Consider the following 14,407-nt stretch of genomic DNA (forward strand, 5'->3'; position numbering starts at 1 on the left):
CCCCCCATTAGACTGTGAGCCCGTCATTGGGCAGGGATGGTCTCTATCTGTGGGCGAATTGTCCATTGGAAGCGCTTAGTCCAGGGCTCTGCCCAGAGTAAGCACTCAATAAATACTATTGAATGGATGAATGAATGAGGTTGTCCCTCATGGGGCTCCCAGTCTTCAACCCCCTTTTCCAGATGAAGTCACTGAGGCACAGTGAGGTGCCCAAAGCCACTTAGCTGACACGATTGATTGAATGAATGAGTGAATGAGGTTGTCCCTCGTGGGGCTCCCAGTCTTCAACCCCCTTTTCCAGATGAAGTCACTGAGGCACAGTGAGGTGCCCAAAGCCACGCAGCTGACACGATTGATCGAATGAATGAAATCAATGAATGAGGTTGTCCCTCATGGGGTTCCCAGTGTTCATCCCCCTTTTCCAGATGAGGTCACTGAGGCACAGTGCCGTGCCCAATGTCACGCAGCTGACACGACTGATTGAATGAATGAATGAGGTTGTCTCTCGTGGGGCTCCCAGTCTTCAACCCCCTTTTTCAGATGAGGTCACCGAGGCACAGTGACGTGCCCAGAGTCACGCAGCCGGAATGAATGAATGAACGAACGATCGAACGAACGAAGGAAGGAAGGAAGGAGAGAGGCGGCCCCAGCCCGCGCCAGCTCGGGCCCGCCCCTCTCGCGAGACGTGGCGCGCACAACGGGATCTCCGGCCGCCCTCCCGCCCCCCCGGGCCTCCTCTCCTGCGAGGCGGCGGTGGCGCGCCGCTGCGTCACGGGGCCGCGCGCGAGGACGGGGCGGGGCGGGAGGCGGGAGGCGGGAGGCGGGAGGCGGGGCCGGGACCGGGGCCGGGACCGGGGCCGGGACCGGGGCCGGGGCCGGGGCCGGGGGCGGGGCGGCGGACGAGGAAGCGGCGGGGGCTGGGGCCCGCGGCGACCCAGACGGACACCCGGCTGTGGGGGCCCGTCAGGCCGCCGCCCCGCACCTCCGCCGCCTCATGGGCGCCGGAGCCCGGGTCTATGGAAGTGATGGAAGGACCCCTCAACCTGGTGAGTCCGGGGGAGGCCGACGCCCCAGGGGCCTCTTCCTGCCCTTCTTCGGGACGCCCGGCTCGTCCGTCCCTCCCTCCGTCCCTCCGCCCGGGGCCCCGGTCACCTTCCTCGGCGCTGCCCGGCCTCCCCCCCGCTCACCTCCTCCGCGAGGCCTTCCCAGACTGAGCTCCCCCTTTCCCCTCCGCTGAGCCCCCTTTCCCTCGGCTCCTCCCCCTCCCCTCGGCGCTGTGCCCATTTGTAGATATTTTTATCACCCCATTTATTTGGTGAATGAGGTGTCCCTCCCCTTCGTTCTATTTTTTGCGATTGAGTTGGTCTTGTTTTTCTCCGTCTGTCTCCCCCGATTAGACTGTAAGCCCGTCTTTGGGCCGGGATGGTAATAATAATAATAATAATGTTGGTATTTTTGAAGCGCTTACTGTGTGCAGAGCACTGTTCTAAGCCCTGGGGGAGACAGGGGAATGAGGTCGTCCCACGTGAGGCTCACAGTTAATCCCCATTTCACAGATGAGGTCACCGAGGCACGGAGAAGTGAAGTGACTTGCCCACAGTCACACAGCTGACAAGTGGCAGAGTCGGGATTCGAACCCGTGACCTCTGACTCCCAAACCCGGACTCTTTAATGTTGGTATTTGTGAAGCGCTTACTATGTGCCGAGCACTGTTCTAAGCGCTGGGGTAGACCCAGGGGAATCAGGTTGTCCCACGTGGGGCTCACAGTCTTCATCCCCATTTTACAGATGAGGTCACTGAGGCCCAGAGAAGTGAAGTGGCTTGCCCACAGTCACACAGCTGACAAGTGGCAGAACTGGGATTCGAACTCATGACCTCTGACTCCAAAGCCCGTGCTCTTTCCACTGAGCCACGCTGCTTCTCTCTCTGTTGCCCACTTGTCCATTCCAAGCACTTAGTACAGTGCTCTGCACATAGTAAACGCCCAATACATACTAGAGAAGCAGCGCGGCTCAGTGCAAAGAGCCCGGGCTGGGGAGTCAGAGGTCTGGGTTCGAATCCCCGCTCGGCCACTTGTCAGCTGGGTGACTGTGGGCAAGTCACTTCACTTCTCTGGGCCTCAGTGACCTCATCTGGAAAATGGGGATGAAGACTGGGAGCCTCACGTGGGACAGCCTGATTCCCCTGTGTCTACCCCAGCGCTTAGAACAGGGCTCTGCACGTAGTAAGCGCTTAACCAATACCAACATTATTATTGAATGAATGAAAGCCCCCTTTCCCTCTGCTCCTCCCCCTGTCCCCTCAGCGCTGTGCTCATTTGTAGATATTTTTATCACCCTAATTTATTTCGTTATTGAGGTGTCCATCCCCTTGATTCTGTTTATTATGATGATGTTGTTTTGTTTTTGTCCGTTTGTCTCCTCCGATTAGACGGTGAGCCCGTCATTGGACAGGCCTGGTCTCAGTGGAAAGAGCCCGGGCTGGGGAGTCAGAGGTCGTGGGTTCAAATTCCGGCTCTGCCGCTTGCCAGCTGGGTGACTGTGGGCAAGTCATTTCACTTCTCTGGGCCTCAGTGACCTCATCTGGAAAATGAGGAGCAGCGTGGTTCAGTGGAAAGAGCCCGGGCTGGGGAGTCAGAGGTGATGGGTTCGAATGCCGGCTCCGTCACTGGTCAGCTGGGTGATTGTGGGCAAGTCACTTCTCTGTGACCTCATCTGTAGAATGGGGATGAAGACTGGGAGCCTCAAGTGGGACAACCTGCTTACCCTGTATCTACCCCAGCGCTTAGAACAGTGCTCTGCACATAGTAAGCACTTAACAAATACCAACATTATTATTATTAAAATGGGGATTAAAACTGTGAGCCCCGCGGGGGACAACTTGATCACCTTCTATCCCCCAGCACTTAGAATGGTGCTTTGCACATGGTAAGCTCTTAACAAATACCAGTATTATTATTATTAAAATAGAGATTAAAACTGTGAGCCTCGCGTGGGACAACCTGATCACCTTCTATCCCCTAGCGCTTAGAACGGTGCTTTGCACATAGTAAGCGCTTAACAAATACCAACATTTATTTATTTTTCTATCTGTTGCCGAATTGTCCATTCCAAGCGCTTAGTCCAGTGCTCTGCACACGGGAAGCGCTCAGTAAATCCTATTGAATGAATGAAAGTGAGGAGCTGCCCCCTGCTCCCCCCCGCCCAATGACGGGCTCACAGTCTAATCGGAGGAAACAGACAAAAACAAGACAACATCATCACGATAAATTCATTCGTTCAATAGTATTTACTGAGCTCTTACTATGTGCAGAGCACTGTACTAAGCGCTTGGAATATACAATTTGGCCACAGATAGAGACCATTCCTGCCCAATGATGGGCTCACAGTCTAATCGGGGGAGACAGACGGACAAAAACTAGACAACATCATCACGATTAATAGAATCAAGGGGATGTACACCTCATTAACAAAATAAATAGGGTAATAAAATATTTCTACAAATGAGCACAGTCCTGGGGGAGGGGGAGGAGCAGAGGGAAAGGGGGCTTAGCTGAAGGAAGGTGAAGTGGGGAAGGGGGAGGGAGCAGAGGGTGGGTGGGGGAGCAGAGGGAAAAGGGGAGCTTAGTCTGGGAAGGCAATCCCCGCTCTGCCACTTGTCCGCTGGGTGACTTTGGGCAAGTCTCTTCACTTCTCTGTGCCTCAGCTCCCTTCTCTGTAAAATGGGGATGAAGATTGTGAGCCCCACGCGGGACAACCTGATGACCTTGCATTCCCCCCAGTGCTTAGAACAGTGCTTGGCACATAGTAAGCACTCAGTAAATACTATTGAATTGAATGAATGAATCATTATTATTATTATTATCATTATTAAGCGCTTACTATGTGCCTTACTATGTGAGGAGGGAGCTGAGGCTCAGAGAAGTGAAGTGACTTGCCCAAGGTCACCCAGCAGGCGAGGCAGGTGGAGGGGGGTGAGGAAGAGCTGTTGTTCAATGCTGGAAGCCTTCGCCTCGACTGCTGTTGCAATTTCGGCCTTAAATGACCCAACCGGTGGCTTCTAGCCAACCTGGTCGCGACTCCGTCCTTCTGTCGGTTTGCCCAAAGCAGTGGTGCCGGGCAGGGATCATCTCTCCCTGTTGCTGAATTGGACATTCCAAACACTTAGTCCAGTGCTCTGCACATAGTATTCATTCATTCAGTAATATTTATTGAGCGCTTACTGTGTGCAGAGCACTGGACTAAGCGCTTGGAATGTCCAATTCGGCAACGGAGACAATCCCTGCCCAACAACGGGCTCACAGTCTAAGCGGGGGAGACAGACAGCAAAACAAAACAGAACAAAACAAGCAGTCTGGCATAGATATCATCAAGATAAATAGAATCATAGATAAATACACATCACTAACAAAATAACTAGAGTAATAAATACAAATATGCACAGTGCTGAGGGGAGGGGAAGAGGGGCAGAGGGAAAGGGAGGGCTCAGTCTGGGAAGGCCCCGATTAGACCGTAAGCCCATCAAACGGCAGGGACTGTCTCTATCTGATGCCGACTTGTTCATTCCAAGCGCTTAGTACAGTGCTCTGCACATAGTAAGCGCTCAATAAATACTATTGAATGAATGAATGAGGAGGTGAGCTCTCAGGACTTTGAAGAGGGGAGGAGAGTTTGGCGGATGTGAGGAGGGAGGGCATTCCAGGTCAGCGGTAGGACGTAGGTCAGGGGTTGACAGCGGGACAGGCAAGAACGGGGGACCGTGAGGAGGTTAGCGGCAGATGAGTGGAGTGTGCAGGCTGGGCTGAAGAAGGAGAGAAGGGAGGTGAGGTAGGAGGGGCCAAGGGATGGAGAGCTTTGAAGCCAAGAATGAGGAGTTTTTATAGTAAGCGCTCAATAAATATTGAATGAATGAATGAATTCCACCTCCCTGGATCTGGTTGCTTGTGGAGTTGGCAGTTGGGGGTGGTCAGCCCTGGCCACTGCAGTCATTCTGAGCACAAAACCTGACCACCAAAAGGGCACCTCCCCCACCCCAACCCCTAATTTTGCTGTCAGTCATCTTGGGCTGGCCAGTGCTTGGCACATAGGAAGTGCTTAATAAATACCATCATCATCATTATTAATCTCTTCCAATACGGAAGGAGGCTCTCGCCAAGAGAGTGTTTTCAAGACCAGTTATAGGAGGAAACAGCCCGCAGATCACTCAGACTTTTTTAGAAGCAGGGGGGGGAAGTTAATATTCTTCATTTGGGGGCCCTGCCTCGTGACACAAAATTGAAGCCACTGTTCAAAAGTACCTGTGCAGACTCCTAGGCGACCAAGATGACGGATAGGAGGAGAGAGGTGGTCCCTGTTTTGTTAAGAATAATAATATAATAGCATTTGTTAAGTGGCATGGCTCAGTGGAAAGAGTACGGGCTTGGGAGTCAGCTGCAGCATGGTCAGCTGGTCATGGGTTCTAATCCCACCTCGGCCACTTGTCTGCTGTGTGACTTTGGATAAGAAAGAGCCTGGGCTTGGGAGTCAGAGGTCATGGGTTCGAATCCCGGCTCCGCCACTTCATTCAGTCAATAGTATTTATTGAGCGCTTACTATGTGCAGAGCACTGTACTAAGCGCTTGGAATGAACAAGTCGGCAACAGATAGAGACAGTCCCTGCCATTTGACGGGCTTACAGTCTAATCGGGGGAGACGGACAGACGAGAACAATGGCAATAAATAGAGTCGAGGGGAAGAACATCTCGTAAAAACAATGGCAACTAAATAGAATTGAGGTGATGTACATTTCATTAACAAAATAAATAGGGTAATGAAAATATATACATTTGAGCAGACGAGTACAGTGCTGAGCGGATGGGAAGGGAGAGGGGGAGGAGCAGAGGGAAATGGGGGGAAAAGAGGGTTAAGCTGCGGAGAGGTGAAGGGGGGGTGGTAGAGGGAGTAGAGGGAGAAGAGGAGCTCAGTCTGGGAAGGCCTCTTGGAGGAGGTGAGTTTTAAGTAGGGTTTTGAAGAGGGGAAGAGAATCAGTTTGGATTTGGAGGACGTGGCCCGGGGGTCGACGGCAGGATGGGCGAGACCGAGGGACAGTGAGGAGGTGGGCGGCAGAGGAGCGGAGCATGCGGGGTGGGCAGTAGAAAGAGAGCTGTGTTACTGTGGGCGAGTCACTTAACTTCTCTGTGCCTCAGTTATCTCATCTGTAAAATGGGGATGAAGACTGTGAGCCTCACGTGGGACAACCTGATTACCCTGAATCTTCCCCAGTGCTTAGAACAGTGCTCTGCGCATAGTAAGCGCTTAATAAATACTAACATTATTATTATCATTATTATTCTCTGTGCCGCAGTGACCTTATCTGTAAAATGGGGATGAAGACTTTGAGCCCCACGTGGGACAGCCTGATTACCTTGTATTTATCCCAGCGCTTAGAACAGTGCTTGGCACATAGTAAAGCACTTAACAGATGCTATTATTATTATTAAGTGCTTTCTATGTGCCAAGCATTGTTCTAAGCACTGGGGTAAATAATCAGGTTATCGCTTGTGGTCCTCAAAGGCTTCACCCCCATTTTACAGATGAGGTCACTGAGGCACAGAGAAGTTAAATGACATGCCCAAAGTGACACAACTGACAAGTGGCAAAGGGGAGATTGGAACCCACAGCCTCTGACTCCCAAACCCGTGTTCTTTCGGTTCTTTCCACTGAGCCACGCTCCTTCTTCAAGTAGAGTTGGAACTAAACTTTGCATTTTGTTCCACAGTACAGGTTATAACACGCATACACCTCCCTATGATGACTCCTGATATGTAATAGTTTCTTTTGCACAATGTAACCGTGTTTTCAAGCGTTATTCAGAAGGTAAAAGTGCCGCGTGGTGTATTTTTAATAGAGGTTTAATTATCATTCTGAAGCTACAGCTGAATTTGGGCCTCAGTTTCTCCAACTGTTCTTGTGAATATCTCTAACACCAAGACAGTTTATATATTAAAGTGAAAATTGCTAAAGAAATGTAGTGGGTATGATGTAGGATTTTATTTGCAAGAATAAGTTTATCAGTTCGATGCAAAAATACATTCAGTGGTGTTTATTGTGTCAAGTATGTGCAGAGCACTGGATTATATGGCAGAGTTGTTAAACCTAATCCTTGCCCACAAGGAGTTTACAATCTATCCAGTAAAGGGGATTGAGAGCAAAGAAATCCAGGAATTATGATAGAATGATGTAATTAGACAATATACAACTATTATAATATTCCAACCTCTCTTAAATTTAGAATCTGGGATCATTTGAGGAAAGTCTAGAGTTTGGAAGGTATGGAGCCCACCTGGAGAGTGACCAGAATTTTTGACCATATTAACAGTTGGCCACTTTAAACGGTCTTGACAAGATACCTTTTGAGTTTATTAAAGCCCCCAAGTTCATATAAGTCATTTGCAAACTGAATAATGTGAAACCTGTGAAAGTATCCAATATTAATAGTATTAACTGCTTTCTGTGTGCAGTGTATTGTAGTAAACATTGGGAAAGACTAAGTGGGTGGGAATGATAACTCTCCTAGCTTCTTCTGTGAGGGAACGTCTGCTAATTCTGTTGTATTGTACTTCCCAAGCGCTTAATACCACGCACTGCACATAGTAAGTGCTCAATAAATACCACTGGTTGACCAGTTGCTATGCATAGTGAATGTTAGCAGATTCTTCAAGATCAGCAGGGATATCACCTTAGACATCTGAAACATCATTCTGGGGAAGCATCATCATAGGGAAGCCGCATGGCTTAGTGGAAAGAGCATGGGCTTGAGAGTCAGAGATTATGGGTTCTAATTCTGGCTCCGCCACTTGTCAGCTGTCTGACTTTGGGCAAGTCACTTAACTACTCTGTGCCTCAGTTACCTCATCTGTAAAATGGGGATTAAGACTGTGAGCCCCACCTGGGACAACATGATAACCTTACATCTCCCTCAGTGCTTAGAACAGTGCTTGGCACATAATAGGTGCTTAACAAATACCGTCATCATTATTATTATTATTCTGAACAGGGCCAAGAGATAAGGTCGCTCAAATTGGAACCCATTGCTAAAGGTCTCTTTTCCCTTACCCTCTGCAAGAGGGATTTGTATTGTTTATTCATTCCATCCTCAGCCCCACAGTACTGACGAATTACATATGTGTAATTTATTTCAGTATCTGTCCATCTCCTCCCACCCCCCCAAGACTGCAAGCTCAGTGCTGGCAGGAAAGACCATCCACTAACTCTGGTATATTGTTCTCTTCCAAGCATTGAATACAGTGCTCTGCACTCAGTAAACTCGACTGATTGATTCACTGTCTAGGGGGCAGTTAGAATAGTTTCTGGCACCACTGATTGTGCCTCCTCTTCCAGGGATGAAGGCTTCCTTAAGAGATCCCAAGATGGATTCCCAGATGACTCCTCTATTGCCACTCCCTCCCTTCCCACGTCAGTTTACTCATCCTCCTCTGAAGAAGCACATTTTCAACTTTTGCACAGGCCTTCTTTTCTACTTTTTCACACAGACTCTTCTTTTTTCCTCCCCAAAGGTGATTTCTGGCCCAGGAACCAATGCTTCATATTCAAAAGGTGCCCAAGGACAAAAGACCTGAATATGCCTAAATAGTCTAAATATAACTTTGACAGATGTGATTACAGTAATACTATTAAATGAGCCTTGGGTATAAATGATTTATAGATGAGTGCTGGATGCAAGAATATGAAGAAATAAAAGTATATAGGAAAGCCCATAACAGGCATGTGGTGATACCTCTCAGCAGCAGCGTAATAGTAATTGTAATTACTGTGGGTAGACCACCGAACCAAGCACTGGAAGAGATTACACAAATGGGGAATTAGACATGGCCCTTGCCCATCAGAAGAGTTCACAGTCTAGCGCCTCAGCCGTCGAGTATTTCATTCCTTCCTCCTTCCTCCCTACTCATCTCGTGCCCATTTGTGCTACCTTTTTATTAATATTGTAAACCCAATGGGTTGGGGCAGGCTAGTTGTCTCAATATGGTCCCTTCTCTAGTATTGACAATGGTATTTATTATGCACTTTGTGCCAAACACTGTACCAAGCATTGGGGTTGATAATCAGATTGGGCACAGTCCCCACCCAACATGGGGTTCATAGCCTAAGTAGGAGTGAATAGGATTGAATCCCCATTTTACAGATGAGGAAACTGGATCACAGGCACATTAAGTGACTTGCCCATGGTCCCATAGGCAAGGGTGGAAACGGATTAGAGCCCAGGTCCTCTGACTCCTATGCCTGTGCTCTTGGAGAAGCAGTATGGTGTATTGGGTAGAGCATGGGCCTGGGATTCAGAAGGTCAAGGGTTCTAATCCCTGCTCTGCCACTTGTCTGCTGCGTGATCTTGGGTGAGGCACTACTTCTCTGAGCCTCAGTTACGTCATCTGTAAAATGGAGATTGAAACTGTGAGCCCCACATGGGACGGGGACCATGTCCAACCTGTTCTTGTATCTACCCCAGTGATTAGAGCAGTACCTGGCAAATGGTGCTTAACAGATGCCATAATTATTATTATTGTTATTTCCACTAGGCCATGCTGCCTCCCAAATGGGGTCCACTAGGCCATGCTGCCTCCCAAATGGGATCCACTAGGCCATGCTGCCTCCCAAATGGGCATATGTCAGCTTGGAGGTAAAGATTATCAAATGGTTTGTAACCTTTAGCAGTTCAGTAAATTATATGAAAAGGAGCTCTTGTTGGGGTGTTAAAATCAATATTTAATTTTTATTCTCATCCTAATTTTTAGCATTCATGTGGAGGAACCAAGTTTGAAAATGTAAAATCTTTATCCCCTAATGGAATCTAATAAAGTCTTGATCAAAGTCTTAGATTACCCATATTTAGCTCTGTGTTCCTTATGAGCGTTCATCCATGGCTAAAGTAGATTCTTTCCATATCAAAATGGTGTTGGTTGTGCTGTGAGCCAAGACATGGATGCAAGTTTCTTAAAGCACGGTCACATTGAGTACTCCTATTGATAGAAAAATTCCAAAATGCCTTATGCCTGTAAAATGAGTAATGACAAGTAAGGAAAACTTTGTTAAATGTAGTCTTTTTTCTACTTTCCTATTTCCTTTTTAAAAATGCGCCCATTCATAGTCTGCCTCTTGCTGGACCCACTGTCTACCTTTCTGAAGATGCTTCTATGGAATTGGAAGGGAGGAAGTGCTTAGTACAATTGATCATATTTATTGAGTGTTTCCTATGTGCAGAACACTGTACTAAACACTTGGGAGAGTACAGTATAACAATTGGTAGATATATCCCCTGCCCACAACGAATTTACTGTCTAGAAGGGCTCAAAGAATGCCACGTTCATTCAGTCAGTGGTATTAAGCGCTTACTGTGTGCAAAGTACTGTGCTAAGAGCATGGGGTAGTGCAACAGAGGTGGTGGGCATGTTCTCTACCCACAACGAACAAAGCTTTATATCCTATTACTTTTTTCCATAATTTCTTTTAGTCGGTCTGTCCAGTAGAGTGGAAACTCCTCAAAGCCTGGAATCTAGTCAGTTAACTCTACTGTATTTAGGTAGTTTGAAGGCCATTGCTGCAAGAGACTGCAAGGTTAAGAGAAGCAGCGTGGCTCAGTGGAAAGAGTCTGGGCTTTGGAGTCAGAGGTCATGGGTTCGAATCCCGGCTCGGCCACTTGTCAGCTGTGTGACTTTGGGCAAGTCACTTAACTTCTCTGTGTCTCAGTTACCTCATCTGTAAAATGGGGATTAAGACTGTGAGCCCCACGTGGGACAACCTGATTTCCCTGTGTCTACCCCAGCGCTTAGAACAGTGCTCGGCACATAGTAAGTGCTTAACAAATACCAACATTATTAAGAGACATAAGATCTAAGTGAGGCTTTTTTTTTTTTTTAACATTTTGCTCCTGAGGTTTAAAAAAAAACAAACACCAACCGAAAGCAATTATATAACCTGAATGACTGTTGCTTGCATTTGCAAGAGGTGCCGGGATGTGATGGTTTATGAGAATTCCAGTGGTCTGACGGCTGCTTCAGCCAGTGAGATCATAAGCTTTGTCTAAGCCATTTGATAAGCATTTACATACAACTTTAGTCATTACAGCTCTGCAGATTCCTGTGGGCTTGGTACGAGCTACATTTTTTTGGAAGAGTTTATTTGGGCATTAAAAGGTTCATTAGTTCAAGTGATTCGTTGGGTACACTTTGAATTCCGTGTCCCTCATTCAGTTCTTTTTGGGAGTGTTGTGTCCCCTTATTCTTTATAAAATCTTTAATGTTCCTCATTGTAGAAGGATATGGTATATAGAATTCAGATAAATATCCCCATATCTTGGAGTCATTTGCTATTGACTGTAAAGGAGGTTTTCCACCAGCATTCCATGGTAGATTTGTGGTCCCACTGTGATTAGCATATTGTTACCTAGGTCAAGATAATTATGGTACTTGTTAAGAACCTACTGTGTCAAGCACTGTTCTAAGTACTGGGGAAGATATAAGTTAATCAGGTTGGACACAGTCCCAGTCCCACATGGGGCTCACATTCTTAATGCCTATTTTACAGATGACGTAACTGAAGCCGAGAGAAGTTGTGACTTGTCCAGGGTCAGGAGGCAGACATGTGGTGGAGCTGGGATTAGAACCCAGGTCCTTCTGACGCTCAGGCCCATGCTTTATCCATTAAACCATGCTGCTTCTTTGATAATCCTGTCAGTCCCATCAAAACATTGCTAAAATCTACCCTTTCCTCTCTGTCCAAACTGCTGCCACGTTACTACAGTCATCCGGTCCTTCCTGGTTTACTGCATCAGCCTCCTTACTGACCCCCCGGCCTCCCGTATCTCCCCACTCAGTCCATACTTCACTGTGCTGCCCGGAACATTTTTCTACAAAAACGTTCAGGATGTCACCCCCCTCCTCAAAAAACTCCAGTGGTTGTCCATCCACCTCCATATCAAACAGAAACTCCTCACCATTGACTCACTTCTTTCTAGTGCTAACCTCAGTGTGCCTCGTTCTTACTTGTCTCACCGCCAACCCCTAGCCCTTGTCCTGCCTCTGGCCTGGAATGCCCTCCCTCCTCTAATCTGACAATTAGTCTCCTTTCCTTCAGAGCCTTATTGAAGGCACATCTCCTTCAAGAGGCCTCCCTAGACAAAGACCCATTTTTCCTCATCTCCCACTCCCTTCTACGTCACCCTGACTTGCTCCCTTTCCTCTTCCCCCCACCCCCTCCCAGCCCCACAGCACTTATATACATATCTTTAATTTTATTTATTTGTATTGATGTCTGTCTCCCCCTCTCTAAACTCCAAGCTTGTTGTCGGCAAGGGATGTCACTGTTTATTGTTGTATTGTACTTTCCCAAGTGCTTAGCTCAGTGCTCTCTTCACAGTAAGTACTTAAATACGATTGAATGAATGAATGAATAAAATACCATTCCTTATTATAGTGCGTGTATTGGGACTGTTCTAAAGTCTTTGTTTTGTAAAATCCACAGGAGGAAAAATCATATTTAAGAGATCAATCTCTAGTCTCATGGTAGGACAAAATTTTGGCATATTCTAAGTTCCTTGTGGGCAGAGCACTTGCCTCCAACTCTTGCACTTGTCCAAATGTTTTGCACACAGTAAACGCTCAATAAATACCACTGATTGAATTTGTAAATCCTTAAAAATGTCCTGACCTAAGTAATCATTTCACAATATCCTGCCATGACCTATACATAACTGGACTGAATTCTCAGGATTTAAGGGTGTTTCCCAAATATTGGAGTTGAGTGCCAGTAGCAAGAGTCAGATTTCTCCATGGTGGCCAGTACCTGAAGTTCTTTGAGCCCTGGTTGATAATGTTGCAAATAAAGTGGCTAATTATATCAACCCAACTTCACTACTTGACCTTCTGAATATTTTTTCATCTATCTTTATCAGGATTTATATATAGCCTTCAAATAGCCTCAGAGTTGTTTCCCCAAACCTAACTTGATTAAAAAAGGGTTTCTGATGGAAGACGAGGAAAAGTAACATTCATTGAGTGCCCACTTGATGTAATACATTTGAGAATTACAGAATAAAGTGACACGTGCCCTGCCCAGCAGGAATATTCACTACACTTTAATGGGTTACAGAAACTTAAAAAGTATTTAGAACTTGAATGTTCAAAATAAATGAGGACATATATGTACATGAGAATAACATACACATAAAGAAGCATCATGGCCTAATGGAAAGGGCATGGGCCTGAGAGTCAGAGGACCTGGGTTCTAATCCTGGCTCTTCCATTTACCTGCCGTGTGACTTTGGGCAAGTCACTTAAATTCTTGGTGGCTCTATCAGCATCTATAAAATAGGGATTAAATACCTGTTCTCCCTCTCCCCAGGACTGTGAGCCCCATGTGGGACAGGGACTGAGTTCCACCTAACTTACCTCTTTGCCAGTGCTTAGTGCAGTGCTTGGCCCATAATAAGCACTTAGTGAAAACCAGAATTAGTATTATTATCATCAATCAATGGTATACTCTGAGTAGTGCTTACTGTGTGCACAGCACTATACTAATCAATCAGTCATGCATTTGGGAAAATAAAATATAATGGAGTTTGTAGACAAGATCTCTGCCCATAAAGAGCTTATAGTCTAGATGGGGAGACAGACATTAAAGTAAATTACAGTGAAGGGAAATGACAGAATATAAAGATTTATGCACAAGTGCTGAGGGTGGGGTGAATATAAAATCAGTCAATCAATGGTATTTAGTGAGCATTTGCTGTGCAAAATGCACTCTACTAAGCATTTGGGAGAGTACAATACAATCTATAAATTACGGGTATAAGTGCTGTGGGGCTGAGAGTTAAGGCGGATAGGGGAAATGAGGGCATAGTGAGGGGACACCTCTTGGAGGAGATGTTATTTTTGAGGACTTTGAAGGTGGGGAGTGTTGTGGTCTATCAGTTACGAAGGGGGAAGGATTTCCAGGCCAGAGGGAAAGCATGGATAAGAGGTCAGTGGCGATATAGACACGATCGAAGTACAGTGAGTAGGCTGGCATTGGAGAAGCGAAGCATGTGGGTTGTAGTAGGATTAATCAATCAGTGGTGTTCATTGAGCGCTTACTATATGCAGAGCACTGTACTAAGCAGAGTTGGGAGTCACGTCCCCTGCACACCCAGACTTTCCAGTCTAGAGGGGTAGACAGATATTAAAATACAGTGTGGTTATGTACATAAATGCTGTGGGGCTGAAAGGGTGAACATTAAATGCTTAAAGGGTACAGATCCAGTGCTTAGGTGATGCAGAAGGGGGACCGAGTAGAAAAAAGCTGGCTTAATCCAAGAAAGTCTCTGGGAGGAGATGCGATTTTAATAAGGCTTGAAAGGTGGAAGCGTGGTGGTCTG

General features: G+C 46.8%; 1 protein-coding gene across 1 annotated transcript in view; it reads left to right on the forward strand.

Moving 5' to 3' along the window:
- The first annotated feature begins 902 nt into the window (after positions 1–902).
- NRBF2 (nuclear receptor binding factor 2) overlaps positions 903–14,407 on the forward strand; it is a 34,197-nt gene continuing 20,692 nt past the window's right edge. The window contains exon 1 of the mRNA XM_029060875.2: positions 903–1,046. Within this exon, the coding sequence (XP_028916708.1) occupies positions 1,017–1,046 (30 nt within the window). The 5' untranslated portion in view covers positions 903–1,016. The remainder of the gene's footprint in view (positions 1,047–14,407) is intronic.

The sequence above is a fragment of the Ornithorhynchus anatinus genome, chromosome 3, assembly GCF_004115215.2.
Source record: "Ornithorhynchus anatinus isolate Pmale09 chromosome 3, mOrnAna1.pri.v4, whole genome shotgun sequence".
Taxonomy (NCBI): Eukaryota; Metazoa; Chordata; class Mammalia; order Monotremata; family Ornithorhynchidae; genus Ornithorhynchus; species Ornithorhynchus anatinus.